Raw genomic sequence first — 22,891 nt, forward strand, 5'->3', positions numbered from 1 at the left:
CTTGGTCTTCTTTTTATTTTTATTTTTTTATTTTTTATTTTTTTATAAATATAATCAAAGGAAATGACATCACACCCTTTGGAGCCATTAAAGACTTCACAGCGGTATTTTACAACTATTCTTTAAGCTAGATTTTGGCTTCTATTAAAGGGGAAGGAAATGTTATGTACCACCATTGTATTGTTAAATAAAAACAATACAATGATTTGCAAGTCATGTTCAACCTATATTTAATTGAATACACTACAAAGACAAGATATTTAATGTTCAAACTGATAAACTTGATTGTTTTAGCAAATAATCATTAACTTACAAATGTATTTATTAATCAGTTTATTTGAAAGGGGACAATGCTATTTCATAAAACACGTGAAATACACATGGTTAAAAAAGCCAGAATTAGCCAGAAGGCTAGTTTTCATCTGTAGTCCCCTGGCCATGATGTAAAATACATCTACAAGACAATATAATGCAGGATACATAATCAAAGACTTACTATACTATTAAGAGAGAATAAAACCACAAATCATTTGATCATAACAAAAAAAAAAACATCATAACATACTTGTGTTTTAGTGTTGGCAGCTATAGGTGTTAACTAACCACATTTTCAGTTTTTTTGTGAAGGCCTTGAATGTTGTAAGCAGTTTAACCTCCTCAGGTACTGAGTTCCACTGACCAGGCTGACTTACTGAAAGTGCTCCTGCGCAGAGGAATGAGACAGTCACCTCTGACAGAGCCTCGAGTGACACGCTCAGAGCTGTTTCTTTGGCTGATGAACTCAGCCAGAGGAGCTGGAGCCAAATCATGCAGTACTTTAGAAATCAAATTTAAATCTGCAAATATGTGAAGACTGTCCCAGTTTAAAAGACTGTATTTTTTTTTTTTAAATTGCACAGTGATGATAGTGCCTTAGTTTATGGCTACAACACGTTCCAAAAAGGCTGGGACAGGTGGCAAAAAAGACTGAGAAAGTTGAGGAATGCTCATCAAACACCTGTTTGGAACATCCCACAGGTGAACAGGCTAATTGGGAACAGGTGGGTGCCATGATTGGGTATAAAAGGAGCTTCCCTGAATTGCTCAGTCATTCACAAGCAAAGATGGGGCGAGGTTCACCTCTTTGTGAACAAGTGCGTGAGAAAATAGCCGAACACTTTAAGGACAATGTTCCTCAATGTACAATTGCAAGGAATTTGTGGATTTCATCATTTACGGTCCATATTATCATCAGAAGGTTCAGAGAATCTGGAGAAATCACTGCATGTAAGCGGCAAGGCCGAAAACCAACATTGAATGCCCGTGACCTTCGATCCCTCAGGCGGCACTGCATCAAAAACCGACATCAATGTATAAAGGATATCACCACATGGGCTCAGGACCACTTCAGAAAACCAATGTCAGTAAATACAGTTCGGCGCTACATCCCTAAGTGCAACTTCAAACTCTACTATGCAAAGCAAAAGCCATTTATCAACAACACCCAGAAACGTCGCCGGCTTCTGTACATCAAGCAAGAATGGGAAAGAATTCCACCTACAAAGCTTCAACAATTCGTGTCCTCAGTTCCCAAACGTTTATTGAATGTGGTTAAAAGAAAAGGTGACGTGACACAGTGGTAAACATGACCCTGTCCCAGCTTTTTTGGAACGTGTTGCAGCCATAAATTTCTAAGTTAATGTTTATTTGCACAAAACAATCAAGTTTAACAGTTTGAACATTAAATATCTTGTATTTGTAGTGTTTTCAATTAAATATAGGTTGAACATGATTTGCAAATCATTGTATTCTGTTTTTATTTATGTTTAACACGTCCCAAAAGCATTGGAATTGGGGTTGTATGTCAAAAGCGCAAGGAATTTGTCTCCGGTAGTTGGAGCCACTCTAGTACGACAACATAAAAATGACGGAAAATACTTTTGAGGCATGAAAACATAAAAGACAGTACGGAGTATCACTGAGCAGTGAAATATTACTGGTAATACTGATATTTTTTATTTTTTAAACAATTGTGCAAATGATGCAGAGTCCACTACCAATTTAGAGCAGTTTGAAATGACTAATAGAGCAATAATCTGGTACAGTGACCATTGTGCAAATGGCGCAGAGACAGTGGGGCAAAAAAGTATTTAGTCAGCCACCAATTGTGCAAGTTCTCCCAATTAAAAAGATGAGAGAGGCCTGTAATTTTCATAATAGGTATACATCACCTATGAGAGACAAAATGAGAGAAAAGAAATCCAGGAAATCACATTGTCTGATTTTGAAAGAATTTATTCGCAAATTATGGTGGAAAATAAGTATTTGGTCACCTACAAAGAAGCAACATTTCTGGCTCTCACAGACCTGTAACTACTTCTTTAAGAGGCTCCTCTGTCCTCCCCTCATTACCTGTATTAATGGAACCTGTTTGAACTTGTTATTGGTATAAAAGGCACCTCTCCAAAGCCCTCAAACAGTCGCAGTCCAAACTCCACTATGGCCAAGACCAAAGAGCTGTCAAAGGACACCAGAAATCAAATTGTAGACCTGCACCAGGCTGGGAAGACTGAATCTGCAATAGGTAAGCAGCTTGGTGTGAAGAAATCAACTATGGGAGCAATTATTTGAAAATGGAAGACATACAAGACCACTGATAATCTCCATCGATCTGAGGCTCCATGCAAGATCTCACCCTGTGGGGTCAAAATGATCATAAGAACGGTGAGCAAAAATCCCAGAACCACACTGGGGGCCCTAGTAAATGACCTGCAGAGAGCTGGGACCCAAGTAACAAAGGATACCATCAGTAACACACAGCACCGCCAGGGACTCAAATTCTGCAGTGCCAGACGTGTCCCCCCTGCTTAAGACAGTACATGTCCAGGCCCGTCTGAGGTTTGGTAGAGAACATTTGGATGATCCAGAAGAGGATTGGGAGAATGTCATAGGGTCAGATTAAACCAAAATAGAACTTTTTGGTAAAAACTCAAATTGTCGTGTTTGGAGGAGAAAGAATGCTCAGTTGCATCCAAAGAACACCATACCTACTGTGAAGCATGGGGGGTGGAAACATGCTTTGGGGCTGCAAAGGGACCAGGACAACTGATCCGTGTAAAGGAAAGAATGAATGGGGCCATGTATCGTGAGGTTTTGAGTGAAAACAGCCTCAAAACATCACTGCTCTCTTTCTCAGGAGGAATGGGCCAAAATACCAGCAACAATGTGTGAAAGCCTTGTGAAGACTTCCAGAAAACGTTTGACCTCCGTCATTGCCAACAAAGGGTACATAACAAAGTATTGAGATGAACTTTTGTCATTGACCAAATACTTATTTTCCACCCTAATTTGCTAATAAATTGATGAAAATTACAGGCCTCTCTCATCTTTATAAGTGGGAGAACTTGCACAACTGGTGGGTGACAAAATACTTTTTTGCCCCACTGTACGTCTCAAATCATTTAGACTACTGCAATGCACTTTGTTGGTCTCAGCCAGACGTCACAGGCCCGACTCCAGGTAGTTCAGAATGCTGCTGCACGGCTTTTAATGGGCCCAAAAAAAGGAGGGCACATCATGCCGCTTTTAAAGTCATTGTACTGGCTTCAAGTACGTTTTCGTATTGATTTTTAAATCATCTTGTTTTTAAATCCCTCCATGGTCTCACAGCACAGTACTTGTCCAACCTGCTCCAGCGCGTTCCCTTCGGCCTCATCTGCCTCACAGTTCTCCGCCTGTGTGGAGTTTGCATGTTCTCCCCGTGCCTGGGAACGCCGGTTTCCTCCCACATCCCAAAAACATGCGTGGTAGGTTGATTGACGACTCTAAATTGCCCGTAGGTGTGAACGTGAGTGCGAATAGTTGTTTCTTTCTATGTGCCCTGCAATATTTCATGTGATTTATGAAATTGCATTGTCCCCTTTCAAATAAACTGATTTAAAAAAATAATAATAATAATTGGCTGGCGACCAGTTCAGGATGTACCCCGCCTCTCGCCCGGAGATAGCTGCGATAGGCTCCAGCAGGCCCGCGACTCTAGTGAGGAGAAGTGGAACAGAAGATGAATGAATGAATGAATTATTGTGCTTGATTAATTTCTGACTTCTCAGAAAATCCCAGGGAGCTGGCTCAAATTTGAAAAGGGGAATTCAGTTTAAAATTCATTATTCCTGCTCCAAATGGTTAAAGGTTGAGTTTGTTGAAATTGAAAGAGTTTGCTTTGAATGTTGTAGGATGATCACCTTATTTTCTGTTTTTTACCCCAAATCAGTGATGTACCTGGTTTTGCATTGCACTCCATTCTGCCTCAATATCTTCAAGACGCCGTTAAATCAGCAATCAATATCACACAGAATTCCTAACGAGCAATTCATCAATTAATATGCTCATCCATACAAGTAAGTATTAGGAATATGCACATCTCTATAACATTGTCTTGAGTAGAAGTTGTAACGATGAGAGTTGTGCGTCATGGTACTAAAATCCACTTTGGTCTTCGTCAGTCACATGAGCCCTCCCTACGTGCCGTTGTATTAATAACCAGCCTGCATGCCGCCAGCCACCTCGGCCTGCTTTCCCTTGCAAATGACGTAGAAGCTGCCCTGCGATTGGCTGGTAACCAGCTGGGCTAGGCCGCAGCTCACCTGTGACCCTAAGAGGACGTCGCCCAAACATGCGGGTGGCAAAAGATGGGTCTTTCTCTGATGGCACCACTAGTAAACAAACCCTTCTGTCATTTGACCAAGACATAGGTGTTACGAAAACACGCCAAATGGCTTGAATGATGATTTTAGCCTTCTTCTCTACAGCCATAGTGTGAATGTGTCAGTCGAAAAGATGTTAGGTAAATTGTTTACATGTAAGAAAGAACACTGGCCATCACTTACATGTTCTACAGGTAAATTGGTTCAAAAGTAGATTTGGGGGAAATTCAGACAACTTTATCATGAAGGAACTGGCTAATTAATTGATCGACTTTTCAGTTGCTCACAGATGTTGTTTTGGCAAAATAGGATAGCTTGCTCTAGAGCTGACGTTAGCAAGCAGGCTAGCCATTAAGTTTTGTTTCATCCCTCAAAGACAACCAAACATTTTAAACATAACTCTGAGAAAATGCCTTCCTCAAGGCAAATGATGGAAGTTTGTTTTTTGTCAAATGTTCAGTTCAGGTCACTTTTCTGCCAGCTGGAAGTATCATGGTGCTTATTGTTTACAAACATTCTGAAAAGGTCTCGAGAAAACGGATGGACGACTCCGAAGGTGCACACATTGAAAATAAGTAACTTTATTTGTTGACAATATCAGCTCCAAAGGTACACTTGAGCTTGTGTACAACAAAAGGACATCACAATAACATAGGTGCTTGAAATATTTTCCTGCCTTGCGTTCTCCCTGCAGATAAAAAAGCTTGACAGCATGGACACGCCAATGTAGAACTCAATTTTGTTCACCTCCAACACTGCCGATTGGTTCATCAATTTAACATTTTTCTAGCATGGGTTAAGAAGAAAGTGAGGTAATCCTAAAACTAGAATTTATACCTTACCTTTGGTAACAAAATCAAGATTTTAATGTTTTTTATGTCTTACAATCAGTGTGTGAATAACACACAAATACGACTAGTTACAGCTATGCATAAATAAAATACAAAAAGCTTAACTGGTTTATTTTATAGCCCAACAGCGTTAGTATCAACACTGCAGTCTCAGGCGTGAAGGGCATTCTTGTTTTCATGCGCCCATTTGCTGCGTAATGTTGCAAATGTTAATTTGTACTTGGAGCCTATGCAATTTAGATTTGTGCACATTATCACTGTCCAACAGAGAGCAAGTGATGTTAAAAATATAAGTTTTCATGGATCAAAGGATGACAAAATTGCCATTGTTTTTGCAAAACTAACTGTTCAATTGAATTTGCCCTGTTTTTGGTTTTTTTTACCTGAAAAACATCATTTTTCATATAAAAGATTGAGATAAAAAAAATAAATCCCCAGCGTGGACTATATGTTTTGTATTGAAAGAAAAAAAAGCAACATTTTAATTGATTCTGAAGTTCATAAAAAAATGATTTTTCATTTTTCCTGTTATCTGGAAAACAATTTTACTTTTGTTTTCAAGAAAAAAAGGAATTAACTCCCAGAATTAAGATGCCTGCATTTCAACATTTATATTATCCAGATGAAAACAATGGAAATAAATTAATAGATTAGAGTGTGATTGAGTGGATTTAATGCAGCTCTTCATCTAAATCTCCCTGAGCTAAAGAAAAGTTGAAGCGCTGGTCATCAGATTTAACACGTGTGGCAGCAGTACACTGCTGGGCTACAAAATTAGTGCACATGCATGCAAATGTCACAGCACAACAGCAGGCAAGTTCAAAGTGCAGACAGAGAACATCTTTTGTCCCTTTAGTCAAACCTGTGAACACTCTTATTGTCCCAAACATGGCACATTATATCTGCTGTCCCCCCCAACGAGAGAGAGAAAGAAAAAACAACATAAATCATAAATAAAGTGTTTAGCACCAAGCTCACTATATAATGCAGCAAAGCATATACATCCATCTTCTGAGCCGCTTCTCCTCACTCGGGTCGCGGGCGTGCTGGAGCCTATCCCAGCTGTCATCGGGCAGGAGCCGGGGGTACACCCTGAACGGGTTGCCAGCCAATCGCAGGGCACATACAAACAAACAACCATTCGCACTCACAGTCACACCTACGAGCAATTTGAGAGTCTCCAATTAATGCATGTTTTGGGGATGTGGGAGGAAACCGGAGCGCCCGGAGAAAACCCACGCAGGCACGGGGAGAACATGCAAACTCCACACAGGCGGAGCCGGGGATCCTCAGAACCGTGAGGCTGACGCTCTAACCAGTCGACCACCGTGCCGCCCAAAGCATATACACTACTCAAAAAAAGTTTGGGATATAGGGCTCAATTTCAGGATGAATTCACCATAAACCTTATAGAAGCTAAACTGAGCTTACAGTGTCACAAAGTGTCATCAGCAGGTTGCATCATAGATACAGAGACACTGGAAGTCACAGAAAGGCACAGAAGCGGATGTCCCTGGTAATAATAATAATTAAAACACTAGGGATAGACCAACTATCGGCTGGGTTGGAAATCGGCGCCAATATTCTGCAATTTCACACATATCAGAACCAGCTTTCCCCCCCCCCCCTTTTTTTTTTTTTTTTTAATTTGATGGTCGATAAGAGATCAATTTAAAATTGCATAAACTTCAGGGAAGTACTTGTTTAAATTTTTAGTTAACTTTATGATCCTGACCCTCTGGAACTTTTTTGTTTTAATTTAAAACAGATAAAATTAACATTTCAGTTATATTGAAATTTTGGAAAACTTTACTGTAGATAATTAGATTCAGCACATCAAAATTGTCCTAAATCAGCAGAAAAAAAATCTTGAACAGTAAATTGGTTGTTTAGCAGTATTATTAGTAGTCAAGGTTGGCCAATAACAGATATTTGGAGTGGCTATTTATATGCAGTAAAAGGGAAAATGTCAACATTTCAAATAATACAAAATCCAACACTTTGTTTAAATGCCAGATTTGCAACATGTTAGGTTTTGTTTGTTTGTTTGTTTGTAAATCTTTGGCAATAGACATCTTTGTTTTGAAATTCAAACAAAGTGCAGGGAGGCCCCAGGCCCACCAGTGTCTAAAGTTAAATTAAGTTCACCTTTAAAAGTTATAGTGCATTTTAGGTTCATCCTAAAAATTCACCTAATGTCCCTAACTGTTTTGGGAGTACTGGTATCAAAAAAAAATCAAAGTGAATGGTGTGTAGGACTGTCACGATAATCTTTTTAAATATATATTTTCCCAAAAACTATCACAATAAATGATATGGGTTTTTTGATGCCTCTGAAATCATGAAAAATAAGGCCCACCCTCAACTTTCCCCACCTGTGTTAATTGGGGACTTAAACACACAACAACTCGAAGCGAACCGCTAACATTTTAAACGACATCGCTGCGAGCTGTTTAGCTACTTAACTTGTTAGCTCAGGGGGGAGCTTGTTCGCTCGTGGGCTTGCGAACATAATAGTTAACCGTTAACTTTCCCTTAACGTCTCTGTTGTGTGAAAGGAGCAAAGTACTTGAGTATTAGACGCAGTCAACACTGGTAAGAGTGTACTGGTCTGCTGGCGTTCCATGAGCCCACTAGCGGCTAATGACACAGCCGTCCCACTCCGTCAACTCACTGTGTGATCAGCGCGCTGGCTCACCACAACAATAACAATTTATCGAGTACGGAAAAACCATCACGTCCATTTTATTTATGCAACGATAAGTCAATATAGTAATTATCGTGACAGGCCTAAGGACGTGGAAATGGTTTAACTTCGAGGTCACAGTGAAACATGACTTCCTCCACTTCAGAATCAAACTCTGGATTGATTGCCTTTAAAAATAAAATAAAAGCATGTGTTGTTCCGCGATTTATTTGTTGTTCTAATTTTGTACATGAACTCACTGGACATTGTCCCTCAGGGGAGGTAGACAGGGGAGTAAGGGGGCGACTGAGCAGCAACTTCATGCAGGTTGGGCATCACGTCTGGTGGACCTCGTGGAACATGAGCTCCCGCGGGATACGGGTCTCCGGGCCGTAGAGCTTGCAGGCGTGCCGCTCGAAGGCGGCCACATTCTGCTTGACCACCTCGTCGAAGAACATGGCGGCCAGCTGCGAGTGCAGAAGGGAGCGGAACTCGAAGGATATCTGGTGAGGAGAGCGAGGTGGTGGTTACGGAAACAGCAAAACGGCCACGGCGGACGTCATAGAGACAAGGGGATGGGACTTACGGAAAAGTCTACAGTGCAGGTGCGGGGGTAGCCGGGAATCCCGGGACTGAAGCGCCAGATGGTTTCCAGGTGGTTGAACAGCTTTCCGTCCGTGCACACCGCCTGAAGTCAGCCCCAGAAGAATGGTGGAACCAAGGTCATTACAGTTAACAAAAAAAATTCAAAATACCGATTCGGTCTAACTTCAGGTTACGAACAAGCCTTTATCCAAACAATTTGCATTGCGGCCAAACTTTCTGTAGAAAAATGACCTCTACGTACTATTTTCGACCTCTGAACAGTCTTGGCATCGACGAGCTCAAGGATCTTTGTTGTACTTCTCGCGCTGCGTAACCATCATTGGCCATGTGCGTCACACAATGCAACAAGTGTATTGTAACGTCTTCCAAAGATACACGGGTGACGTTAGTCTGTTTATGTCACCTTTATTGCAAAGCAACAAACACGACTACTGTGGGCATACTGGGATGCCAAAACAAAACAGAAGTTACAGAACAAAAAGACTGCTTCCCAGACACGCAAGTCTCCCCCGCCCCCCAAGCTTCTCCACACACTAGTTGCGGCGATGCATTCAAAGAGATTCGGAAACATCAGCGCTCAACAGAACAAGAATGGCTCGCAACATCACACAATGACAGCGTAACCTGGTTCATTACAGTACCGACTAATCTATTCTTTTGCTCACAATTACCCCTCAGAATGGTTCCCTATACAGCAGTTAGGCACGGGGAGGCTGCAGGTTTAGATAAACAGGCAGATATGGAAACATCAAAGGCATGAAAGCGGTGACCCCCCCCCCTCCCCCCAAAAAAGGAGGGGGAGGGGTGGGGGATCCCTGGGCCCCCGCAGAGAATTCAAATTTTTTTGGGGAAAATAAATTAAGCAATCTGGAAGACTGGCGAGTACAATAAGGCAAAATCAGCCAGACGCCGCCGCCCCGAACCCGCAGGGCCCGCAATGCAGCCAGTCCCCGCTCAGCCCGAGGGCGGGAGAGTGTCCCTTGTTTGTTGGTAAGGAGGGCGGATAGGGGCATCCGACAAGGGAACGATAAGGGGGGAGGGGGGAACCCAAGGAGCTGCCGCGAGCCATGAGAGGTCAGCCCCAACACCAAGCAGTCATCCAGCCCGGGGGGCCCGGCCTCAGGAGCACCGCCATGTAAGTAAGTGAGACCCACCTCCCCCCCTGTTACTATGACTGCCAGGTCCCAGACTGGCAGTCATTGGCCCTTCTTTTAATCTTTCTTTAAAATCTTTTAAGATTGTAATAATCTTTGTGTGTACTAGACTTTAGCCTACTCATATTTTCCACCAGATTAAGATTATCTCAAAAGTTTTAATTTGAGAAAATTCTATCTAATGTCCTTGAGACGCTTCTTAAGGATGATCAAATAAGTGAATCAATTTTACTGTAATTGATAAGTACATTAACATTTATTAAAGTTTATCCTTTGAACCGCTTTGATACATCTTGTTGTTGATTTATCTCTATACTCGGCTGACACTGACAGCAGTGCTGCTGCTACTTGCAAGAGCATCATTATCCAGTATTAAATTTTTTACAAGGTATGAAGTTAAATCAATAAATCAATATTCTACTGTGATTGAATGTATTGCTTTTTACAATTCAAAAGTAAAATAAAGATGTGTTCATATCAATTCATTATAACATTTAGGCCTGGCCTACAGGAAAGAGTTGTTCATTTGTTGGCTATATCCAATGTTGTGTTGGTCATACTTAGGGTTGGGCATCGTTTGAATTTGAGCGATCCGGTCCAGCCAGATTCCGGTTCCAAACGATTCTCGATTCAGATTCTTTCAGGGGGCTGGGTCAAAAAAAAGTTTGCATGGTTCAAATAAAGGGTGTACAAATTATTAACATCCATTGTCTTAGCAGCCTGCAGGATAGACCACAATGAACATTTGACTCAGCGGTTTTTTATATCCAGTATCAATATCAAACCTATGAACTAAAAGGCAATGTGTGTGGAACTAACCCAATTGACTTAATATTCCTTAATTAATGTTTCAGCCTAAAGTTAAATATAGCATTGCTAAAATAGTTACTTGGGACTTTTATCACATCAAATGGTTTATATGTGCAAGTTTTAACTTGACTTCCTGTTTTAAGCTTGTAGCCTTTTATTCTGAAGGGTACGCACCGGAACTCAGCATTTTGGCACGAAGAGTAACTTCAAACGACACCTGTGATTTTTTTCCAATTGTATTTTAATGAATGGAACCAAATGCTATAAAACGTTGACTCCCTTCCCTACCCACAGATGAGGCACAAGGTTAGTGTATACTGTTAGTGTATACTGAGACGTTTGTGTGTATTTTGTCCCAATTCATTGTGATGTAAAGTTGCTACGGTGAAGTTTTAGCTTAATGTTAAGCTTTTTTTTTTTCTCCCCGTCATCGGCTCTTATGTTGGTTTGAAGACTAAAATAAATGCTAAAAACCATCAGTGCAAAAGTGCAACCAACCGTTGACCTTGTTAGCATTGATGTATTTTCTTCTTTCACTCACCCAATTGACTAAGAGTTGACTTCACTGAAGCTCCGCGTGGCGTCGGCTGAGGCTCGGAACGCGTCAGACTTCTACACATTGTGAAAGCGTCCTTTGCACAATATAATCTTATTCCAAGTGTTGTACTGAGGCGACTGGGGATTAATTTGAACAATGTTAAGACACTTTTGTTTACCGCCGCATTTGTGCACAAGGCATGTCTTCGTGCGTGTTCGTCTTTGTTGGTTTTTGGCACTTTTCATCACTTGTTCTTCGGGGTTGGTGGACTGCAGGCATCGAAACTGCGAACCAAAACTTAATTTGAACGATTCCAGGAGAACTGGAATGTTATGTCCCGGGATCCAATCGGTTCTCGATGCTCAACCATCGTCGTCATATAGAATGATTTATTTATTGTGATTACGGAATAATGCTGAAGATAAACTTCCTCCCGAAAAATTGCATGCTAAATCTCACTGGCAATATTTGTTCAAAAGAAACAAAAAACCCTCGCAATTAGGATTTTCATTCCATATCATTCAGCCCTACTCCTGATTGATGACTAGGTAGTTTTAATTGGGCCCACATTGTTAAAGCTTATAAGCTTCCCAGTGATGAGGACTGGCTAAGTGTGGCTAAAGATTTAGCCATAAACACGTGTGACGTTGTGGCTAACTATACACAAGTGTGGCTACAAGATCTTTATACTGTTTAGCCACATTGGCTCAGTGGTTTCAAGACCCAGTGTCAACACTGAATGTAATTATGTTTTGACAGGAACTACTTGAGACGTTCGAAGGGTGTACATTATCAGCTGATGATGTACATTGATGGAATTTTCTGATGCAATCAGAATGTAATATTCACAAAGACAATGGTATAAGACTGTATGCTCTCACACAAACATTGTAGCTGCCCTCCCATGTGCCTTAAAAAAATACAAAATAAAATCACAGATCAAGTTATATTTGTTTTTAGATATTCATAATTTTTGTTTTAGAAAATAGAGCTATTGTGTAACAGTCTTGAAAACATGAATATTTTCCCATACAATAATTTCCATTTTCCACATCTGGAAATGTCTGAAATTAAATTCCGTACTTTTCCAGTCTTTCGATACTTGCGCAGGAACCCTGATTAATGCTGAAAGGTGCATACAGGTTTTGGAATAACTGCCAACCAAGCAATGTCTTTTTCAGGGACGATCCCTGCTTATTTTAGCAAGACAATGCCCAACTACATTCTGCACGTATAACAACAGCGTGGCTTCATGGTAAAAGACGAGTACAAGACTGGCCTCCAGACTCCCATTGAAACTGTGTGGCGCATTTCCAAGGGCAAAATAATGGAGACCCTGAACTGTTGAGCAACTGAAGTTGTAAATAAAGCAAGAATGAGAAAGAATTCCAACTACAAAGCTTCAACAATTAGTGTCCCCAGTTGCAAATGCTAATTCAGTGTCGTTAAGAAGAAAGATGATGTAATACACGAGTAAATATGCCCCTTTTGCAGCTTTTTTTAAAATGTGTTTCAGGCATCAAAGTAAAAATTAGTGAATAATTGCAACAAAAAAAAAAACGTTTATCAGTTTGAACACTAAATAGGTTGTCTTTGTAGTGTATTCAAATTGAATACAGGGAGAAAAGGATTTGCAAATAATTGTATTTTGTTTTTATTTACGTTTTACACAATGTCCCAACTACTTTGAAACATTACAATTATAATGAAAATGATATTTGAAACCCATAACTAACACTAAAGCTAATAAAAACTGAAACAAAACAAAGCACTTTCCCAAAAAAAAAAATATATATATATATATATTTTTTTTAAATAGTAAATCCGCTCTAAAAATTGATTAAAACTGAGTAAATTGTAAAGCCAAAAGGTGGAAACAAAATAAAAACAAATCCAATCTCTTGCTGTGCACTCACCTTGACCAGATGTGGCCGCACGCAGCTGATCATGGAGGTGTAGCGCTCCACCATGGGTGGGAAGCCCACCTCCAGCTGGGCTTTGCAGTGGCCCGCCCGCTTGGCCACGGTCTGAGACTTCTTGCACCACGGAACGAACAGCTTGTAGTCGTCCACGTTTGCCACTACGTCGTACATCTCCAGCATGGAGTACCTAGTGTGCGTGGCCACATGGTCAGAGAGGGGAGCAGAAATCCTCCATAGCTAAGTAGCATAGATCAGTTTACATTTGAGACTATGTCAGTCCCAGGATGCACATGTCATGGAAACAATGAGTCCCTTCAACTTATCATCACGGAATACAGATACAGTAATCCTCCCCTACATCGCGGTTGTTGTTTCACGGTTCCGCTATATTGCAGATTTTTATTACAGTTGGCACTCTTTAATCTTTTATAGTGTTTGTACAATAGTTTTTTGTGTTATCCATTGCTCTTGCACTCTATCAATATATGTGTTTAGGCCTGCCACGATAGCAAATTTTATTTTAATTTTTTTTAAGAACAATGCATTTTCCCAAAACCTTTCAAGATAAACGAAAACGATGTTTTTTTATGCCACAGCTATAATGATATTAGCGCATAATACAGACTTGTCCACATTTTACAAATTCTGCCCCAGTAATCAAACATGAGCACAACTGTATAATGTTCTCTCATTTAATAAATAAAAGAAGGGCTGCATTTCACAATAAGAGCAAGTAAATAAAAAGAAAGTTATACTGTATGCGTTCAGTGATGAACTTAAGGACAATAAAGTTTGAGTTTCCCATTTTTTGTTTGGCAGATTGACACAACAGTGAAGTCTCAAACAATTTTACATACCGTATTTTCACGACCATAAGGCGCACTTAAAAGTCTTACATTTTCTCCAAAATGGACGGGGGGGGGGGGCCTTATAACTTTCAACATCCCGGTGAACCACACTGTAGAGAAGAAGGGGACCACCACGGTAGCGATACGCACAACGGGGCACGAGAAGTCGGCCTTTACTGTTGTGCTTGGTTGCCATGGTAAGACAGAAACTGCCACCTATGGTGATTTTTAAGAGGAAGACGCTGAACGTTTCCAGCCAAAGTCATCGTTAAGGCCAATCATAAGGGCTGGATGGACGAGGAGAAAATGAGAGAGTGGCTGAGTGAGGTGTACGTAAAGAGACCGGCTGGATGTTTTTTTCCACGCGTCACCGTTGATCTGTGACTCCATGCGCGCCCATCTCACAGCCGCTGTGAAAAACCAAGTGCAACTAAGACTGGGAGGCAACGCCAAGCGAGTTACGCCACCATATGTGAATGGATTGTGGATGCTTTGGGCTAAGGTATCTGCTTTGACTGTTGTCCGACCTTTCGCGAAAGCCGGCATCATTGCTGAACAGCCCCCCCAGCAACGAGACTAACTCTGACAATGACGAGAGGGAACCCGCCGTGTTTGTTGTAGAACTTGCCCAGCTGTTCATTTCGGATACAGAAGATGAGGACTTTGATGGATTTGTGGATGAGGATTGATCAAAAAATAACGTGAGTACATTGTTAAATACTTCAATAAAGTACAATCGAACTCAGTTTTGCTCCCGCTGCCTTTTAAAAAACATATCCTATCATGCATGCTAGCGTATGTTTTAGCGTGCATGCATGCTACCGTATGTTTTAAGCTAGCGTATGTTTTACCGTGCCTGCGCCCAATAATACGGTGCGCCTTATGTATATGTTAAATACAGAAATAGACCCCGTAACTGAGACTGCGCCTTTTAATACATTGCGCCCTATGGTCGTGAAAATACGGTAGTTTAATTTAACAAATCTTAACTGAACCATTTTAGAGGTTATGTTTGTTCCTTTGTTTTGGTTCATAGTCGTTTCACATATATGCACCTAAAAAATAAAAAAAGCCACACATTCGGCAGTACTCATAAATAAGAGAGACACTCTGCATCTTGCAGCGCTAAAGTTATGTTAGTAAAGTAGATTTGCGCTTCACCTTCGCCTCTCAGGTCCCGCGATGTGGCGTCATAAACAGCGGAGAGAAAGGTCTGTAGAACAATGACTGGTGCTCGCCTTGTATTTCACAATGAAATGCGACCACACTTTCACCATTTGTCTTTTTTCTCTCTCTTCTGCAACTACTGCCTTGGCGCTTTTTGAGTCAAACCCTTCACTTCCGCATCCATGCATCGGTGACGTAAGCGCCGTTGTGTCATGCCACTACTGACTTCCATCTTCGCGATAGTCTCTGCGGTAAACCTGATTTGCTTTTTTGATTTGCAGTTTTGCTTTTCAATGTGTTTTCTGATGCGGAAAAATGCAAAATTTGACCCTGAAACTGCAATATGAGACCGCTTAAGTAGAGCCTTGCACCCATTGTTGTAATGTTGTGTGTCAGCGGAAGCACATTCACAAAGCTTTTTGCGTGTCATAATTTTTTTTCGTCGGGACGCACATCAAACGAGATTCCTGAAGCGGCTACTGCAGGGGCAGTATTTACATTACCAAGAGTCCTGTAATATTTGTGTTAAGTTATATTAATTTAGCTGTTTTTCCTAAATTTGGTTATTGGGCTCTTTGTACGCAGTGCCGTAACATAGACATTGTGGAAAACACTGTTTACCCTCTTTGGCAAAGTGCAACAGCCAGTAAACAAACAAGAGCAAGCCATTTTTGAAATTCCAAAAGCAACACAAACAATATCATTGCTTTGTTCCAATGTGCATTGGTTGGTTCATTTTAATAGTACATAAAACAGAAATATTAGCAAAACCAACAATTTTAAACATTGTGGATTTGTTTAATAACTGGTTAACTAGTTTATTGTAAATAAAATAAATACGAGCAAAATAAACAATATTACATAGGCTATACACAATCAGGATTTTTTGGGCCGATCACCGAGATTAAAAGAACGATAACCGATCATCAGATGGAGGAATATGTTTATTTAAATTACCTGTTAATTTATTGTATATACTTGTGTACTTAATTGCTCAAAAAATTATATTTACAATAAATGTACTATGTTCCTCTGTTTATGCCAGTGAGGCATAGTGACAGACACAACAAATGAATGGTCTTCTATTAGATGGCAGGCAGTAAATACAGTAATTAATGTATTAATGTATAATGTTGCGAGAGGACCAAAAGGTTGACCATCTCAGCAGCGGCCATTACCCAAGTATCCTGCGCTCAGAGTACTCCTTCCTTTTGTTGGTGAGGCTGATGAAGTTCCTGCTCTGGGGAACACTTGCCATGGCATCCCAGTCGTGAAGGCAAAGCACTCTGGGAGATCTGGTCATCAAAATGCCACATGAGGACAAATGTCTGAGAAGTGACAAGGGACGCCAATGAGTGTGGAGAAGGTAACAGGTGACCACAGGTACATTCCCAACAGACACAATAGGACCCAGAACAACAAAGAAACACACACACACACACAAAGAAGTTGGCACGCTGCTGCTGGTGTTTTCTCAGTTGACATGTGATGAGTGCTCCTGCGTCACGTAATGTGGCTTCTGGTAGCTGACCTCCACAGGCCAAGATTGAACTAGAAATATCTCGGTCAGCTCTGTCGTCACAGACACAGGTGTTTGGAAAAAGCCTTTTTGGCCTTCCAGTTACAAGCAAACCTTTTAGTCCAATGGCTAACTCCCACAGGGCTTATTATGTTTAATATTTATATAATTTCCTATTCATTAGGGATGAACCGATACCAGAGTAAAGTAAAAGTACTTACATTTGTGCACTCACCAATACAGAGTACGATACTTGACAATGCCATGACGTATTGCATTTGTGATGAAAATGTGTTTTATATGAATCAAATGTTGTTTGGAACCACAAAAACATTTCTTGAACATGGCAGACGTTTCACTCATACATAACACTTTTTGGAGTAACATCTTGTCATTACTGGCATTTTTCTAACAGTCTTGCCCCACATTTCACTTCAACATAGCCTGTCACACAAGGCATTCAGTTTAAAATAAAACAGTGACTGGACAACCAAAGTGATATATTATCATATCATCGCTTACTCCTTTTCACTCTGGACTGTTTAAAAAAGAGTGGGGAGGTTATTTTGATTTTGAACAAAGTATTATGTAAGAACTCCGGAATTGGCACCATTATCTTGGAAACAGTGGAGCAATCAGTGGAACCATAACTGATCTAACAAGCCATTTGCAGTTTGATATTATACTGTATAATAAGCTAAGCAAATTTATTTATATAGCACATTTCATACACAAGGTAACTCAATGTGCTTTACATGATTAGTATTTACAAACAAAGAAAAAAACAGATTATAAACATTTAACACAAAGAGAAAAAGTACAATTAAAACAGCGCGCAGTGCAAGAAATATTTAAAAGTGGAAATGCTCTAAAAAGCATGATGAAAAAAAGAAGAGTTTTTAACTTGGACTTAAAAACATTTACGCTTGTGGCTGACATCACTTCTGTTGGCAACTTATTCCATTTGTGTGCATATTGGCTAAATACAACTGCACCATGTTTGCTTTGGACTCTGTGCTCCACAATGTGACCTGTCTAGTAGGCAACAATACTGTTCCAAAATCAAAATCATGATAGTCTAAAGTAGAGGCTGACATTTTTTGACGATTCCCACCTAGCTGGAGAGGGGTAAAAGTTCAGCGCTCCGGAATCAGCAGCAGGCTGCCGACTGATCAGTGTCTCAAACCCGGATGGTCGACACACCGGGGAGCGAGCAGGGTGGCAGAAGACTGGTCCAAACGGGACTACTTTATGGGCATACCAGAAGGCTCTCCAGCCACAGAGCACAGAGGGGAGCCACTGTAGTCCTACACAGGTGAGCAATACCAGCAAAGCTAACTTTTGGCTAACGAGTGGTGAATCAGTAGCAGCAGACAGCTGATGGCTATTACGGTACCAATTCCGAGCACCTGGGAGTCAATACCAGGACTCAACGGTACCAATGTTCGGTACTTTTGAGTGTGTTTATGTAGTATTAAATATTTTTTTTATAAAAACATATAGTTTAAGAAAAACTTTAAATCAAATTCCGCAAAAGATGGAGTGAAAATAAAGGTACAATATTTTACAAATAAATCAATTATTACAAAATACAAAGTGCAAAGCAAACTTATTTGCAATGAACTGCAAAAGGAATGAAGATACAGTGCCGTGAAAATGTATTGGCCCCCCTTCTCAAATTATATTTTCTGTCTAGTTTCCCCACTTTGTTTAAGATAGTAAAACATATCTGACAAATATAACTCAAGTGAACATATAATGCTGTTTTTAAAAGGTGATTGCATTTATTAATGAAAAAGGGTGCAAAGTTACCTGGCCATGTGTGATAAAGTAATGGAAACCTGATAACTGTTTGGACCACCCTCAGCAGCAACAACTGAAATCAAGCGTTTTCTTCAACTGGCAATGAGTCTTCCACATTTCTGTTAAGATATTTTGGCCCACTCTTCCTTGCAGAATTGTTTGAATTCACCAAAAATGGACGGTTTTCGAGAATGAACGGTCTTTTTAAGGTCATCGATGCATCGATGCACTGGCATGACCTTTAAAAGGTCATGCCAGTGCATCGGATTCAAGTCTGGACTTTGACTAGGCCACTCCAAAACCTTCATTTTGTTTTTTTAAACCATTCAGAAGTTTACTTGGTGGTGTGTTTTGGATTGTTATCCTGCTGCAGAACCCAAGTGCGCTTCAGCTGGATGTCACAAACTGATGGCTGAACATTCTACTTCAGGATTTTCTGTTAAAGAGCAGAATTCATGGTTCCATCAAACATCAAGTTGTCTAGGTCAGCACAAGACCATCAAAGTACCCCAACCATGTTTGACTGTTTGTATGATGATCTTTTTCTGAAATGCAGTAGTACATTTACGTCAGATGCAACGAGACACAAACCTTCCAAAAAGCTCAAAATCCATCTTGTCAGTCCATATGAAATTCTTCCAAAAGTCTTGGGAATCACTGAGATGTTTTTTGCAAAAGTAAGAAGATCCTTTAGGTTATTTTTGGTCAGCAGTGGTTTTCGCCTTGGAATGCTGCCATTTTTGCTCAGTCTCTTCCTTATTGTTGTGTAATGAACACTGACCTTAACAGAGGCAAGGGAGGCCCGAGTTCCTTTGTGGCCTCCTGGATGAGTCATTGCTGTTCTCTTGGGGTAATCTTTGTAGGCCGGCCATTCCTGGGAAGGTTCACCACTGTTCCATGTTTTCTCCACGTGAGGATAATGGTTCGCTGGAACCCTAAAGCTTTAGAAAGCCTATCCAGATTGATAGATGTTAATTACCTTATTTCTCAACTGTTCTGGAATCTCTTTGGATTATGTCATTTTGTGCACCATTTTTAGATCTTTTGTCTGACTTGAGTTTGTCGTGAAAGATTCTGTTCAAGTGATTTCTTGATTGAACAACTCTGGAGGTAAATCGGCTTGGGTGTGATCAGTGAAAATTAACCAAAAATTGTGATTAGCCACAATTAATTCATGATTTCACAAAATTGTCAAAAGTATTTGGTACCTATTATACATAGGTATAAGCACTACCATTTGGAACAGTCTGCTGCCATCCTGCCAGCTCTCCTCGTGTCATATTCATCTTTTGAGCTGAAACCCAAATGTCTTTAGTATAAAACAAAAACGAAGGAATTGACCTTGTCGTTCCAATACGTTTGGAGGGGACTGTAGGTACGGTTGAGCACTGGTACTGATTCCCAGGTCAGAATTGGTACTTTACCAGTTCAAATGTGAAAGCTACCCAGCCCATTGAGTCGAAGTAGGTAGGTAGGTAGGTAGGAAGGAAGGAAGGAAGGAAGAAAAGAAAGACCCCTCCAATTATGTTCTCCCAAAGCAAAATTCATGCCAGTGGGCTTGGGTGCTCCACTTAATGCCCCACTCCAGGTGAATGCCTGACTGTCATAATTACAGTTTGAATTTGTATGACAAACACTAGTACTGCGGTAACTGAACATGCCTTCTTGTGCCGCTGCACAAACAATTCATAACCTTATTTGTAACCTCGAAACCGAGGACCCCCGGTACTCATACAGGGAATACGAAAGGTTTTCAGACCCCCTTAAATGTTTCACTATTTGTTATATTGCAGCCATTGGTTAAAATAATTTAAGTAATTTTTTTTCGTCAATGTACACACCGTACCCCATTATTGCCAGAAAAAAAAATTAACTGTTGAAATTTTTGCTGATTTATTAAAAAAGAAAAACTGAAATATCACACAGCCGTAAGTATTCAGACCCTTTGCTGTCACACTCATATTTAACTCAGGTGCTGTCCATTTCTTCTGATCATCCTTAAAAAGGTTATACACCTTCATTGGAGTCCAGCTGTGTTTGATTATACTGATTGGACTTGATTAGGAAAGCCACACATCTGTCTATAGAAGACCTTACAGCTCACAGAGCAAAGGAGAATCATGAGGTCAAAGGAACTGCCTGAAGGGCTCAGAGACAGAGTTGTGGCAAGGCACAGATCTGGCCACGGTTACAAAATATTATGCTGCACTTAAGGTTCCAAAGACCACAGTGGCCTCCATAATCCTTAAATGGAAGACGTTTGTAATGGGCAGAACCTTTCCTAGAGCTGGCCGCCCGGCCAAACTGAGCAATTGGAGGAGGAAGAGCCTTGGTGAGAGAGGTAAAGAAGAACCCAAAGATCATTGTGGTTGAGCTCCAGAGATGCAGTTGGGAGATGGGAGAAAGTTATAGAAAGTAAACCATCACTGCAGCCCTCCACCAGTCGGGGCTTTATGGCAGAGTGGCCCGACGGAAGCCGCTCCTCAGTGCAAGACACATGAAAGCCCGCATGGTGTTTGCTAAAAAAAACACCTGAAGGACTCCAAGATGGTGAGAAATAAGATTCTCTGGTCTGATGAGACCAAGATAGAAATTGTTGGCCTTAATCCTAAGTGGCATGTGTGGAGAAAACCAGGCACTGCTCATCACCTGTCCAATACAGTCCCAACTGTGAAGAATGTTGGTGGCAGCATCATGCTGTTTTTCAGCTGCAGGGACAGGGAGACTGGTTGCAATTGAAGAAAAGATGAATGTAGCCAAGTACAGGGATATCCTGGACGAAAACCTTCTCCAGAGCGCTCAGAACCTCAGACTGGGCCGAAGGTTCACCTTCAAAAAGACAATGACCCTAAGCACACAGCTAGAATACCAAAGGAGTGGCTTCAGAACAACTCCGTGACTATTCTTGCATGGCCCAGCCAGAGCTCTGACTTAAACCCAATTGACCATCTCTGGAGAGACCTGAAAATGGCTGTCCACCAATGTTGACCATCCAACCGAGAGAGGATCTGCAAGGAGGAATGGCAGAGGATCCCCAAATCCAGCTGTGAAAAACTTGTTGCATCATTCCCAAAAAGACTCATGGCTGTATTAGCTCAAAAAGCAAAGGGTCTGAATACACTGGGGTTGTGGTATTTCAGTTTTTCTTTTTTAATAAATCTGCAAAAATGTCAACAAATCAGTTTTTTTTTTTGTCAATTTGGGGTGCTGTGTCTGCGATTGGCTGGCAACCAGTTCAGGGTGTACCCTGCCTCCTGCCCGATGACAGCTGGAATAGGCTCCAGCACACCCGTGACCCTATTGAGGAGAAGCGGCTCAGAAAATGGATGGATGGATGGATGGATGGATGGGTGCTGTGTGTACATTAATGAGGGAAAAAATGAAAAAGGATTTGAGCAAATGGCTGAAATATAAAAAAAAAAAAAGACAAACTTAAAGAGGTCTTAATACTTTCCGTACCCACTGTAATTGCGTGTCACTTCATGTTATGTTACAGTTACACTTGCAGTCACAAACAGTACGTTTGTTGGTGTTTCTTACCTGATGTTTTGTCGCGTGCACATTCGCGGCACCGCTGGGCGGCAGGACCGCGGAGAGCCCACAATGGCAACCTGGAGATAGTCGCTAAAAGTCCGCACACCCATGGGCAGCCTCCGGGCGGTGGTCGCGGCTGCCATCAAAACAGCCACTCGGTGTCAATTTGAGAAAAACCTGAGTCGAGCGCACTGAACCAACCGGAACAACAAAAGAAGAAGGAAAGGGAGCCCGCTGTTCGACCGGCGCAAAGGTACTACGTGCCTGAAATGTACCATTCGCTGACAAGCTGGCTAAGCGCTAGCTAACATTAGCCAACAAGTGAGGTATCGTAATAGTCCGAATTAGCGCGACATAAAGCGAACACATCACTCGCGCCGTCACATCGTTTCTGGTTATAAACTACGGCAACGTTGTCGAGTATTTATTCGTTGCCTAATAGCGACTAACTCCGGACGACCTTCTGCTTCTAAATAAAACGCCGGTGGGACAAACGACTTGTTCTGCCTGTCAGCTCAAAGCGCCAGTTAAACAAAACACTGCCACCTAATGTGCCGGAGGAGAAAACGTGACAGCGTTTATCCAAAAATACAGAACGGCGGTACATTGACTTACGGGTTTATTTCGTTCCGTGACAACGGTCGTAATGCAAATCTGTCCTATCTCAAATCAACTTTCCCCATTGAATTGAATGTAAATGTCAGTAATCCATTATAGCCCTCACCCCACAACACGCCCCCCAAAATATTTTATTAAAGTGACACTGAGAAG

At 41.1% G+C, this 22,891-nt stretch overlaps 1 protein-coding gene across 1 annotated transcript; it reads right to left on the reverse strand.

Moving 5' to 3' along the window:
• Window positions 1–4,683: 4,683 nt before the first annotated feature.
• On the reverse strand, window positions 4,684–22,622 carry coq10a (coenzyme Q10A). The gene is made up of 5 exons (XM_061685678.1): window positions 22,127–22,622; window positions 16,443–16,592; window positions 13,244–13,436; window positions 8,806–8,907; window positions 4,684–8,722 (listed from the first exon to the last, which is right to left on the reverse strand). Exons 1-5 carry the CDS (start codon window positions 22,261–22,263, stop codon window positions 8,555–8,557), a joined length of 750 nt encoding a protein of 249 aa, XP_061541662.1. The 5' UTR covers window positions 22,264–22,622; the 3' UTR covers window positions 4,684–8,554.
• Window positions 22,623–22,891: the final 269 nt, after the last annotated feature.

Source organism: Phycodurus eques, chromosome 1, assembly GCF_024500275.1.
Source record: "Phycodurus eques isolate BA_2022a chromosome 1, UOR_Pequ_1.1, whole genome shotgun sequence".
Lineage (NCBI taxonomy): Eukaryota > Metazoa > Chordata > Actinopteri > Syngnathiformes > Syngnathidae > Phycodurus > Phycodurus eques.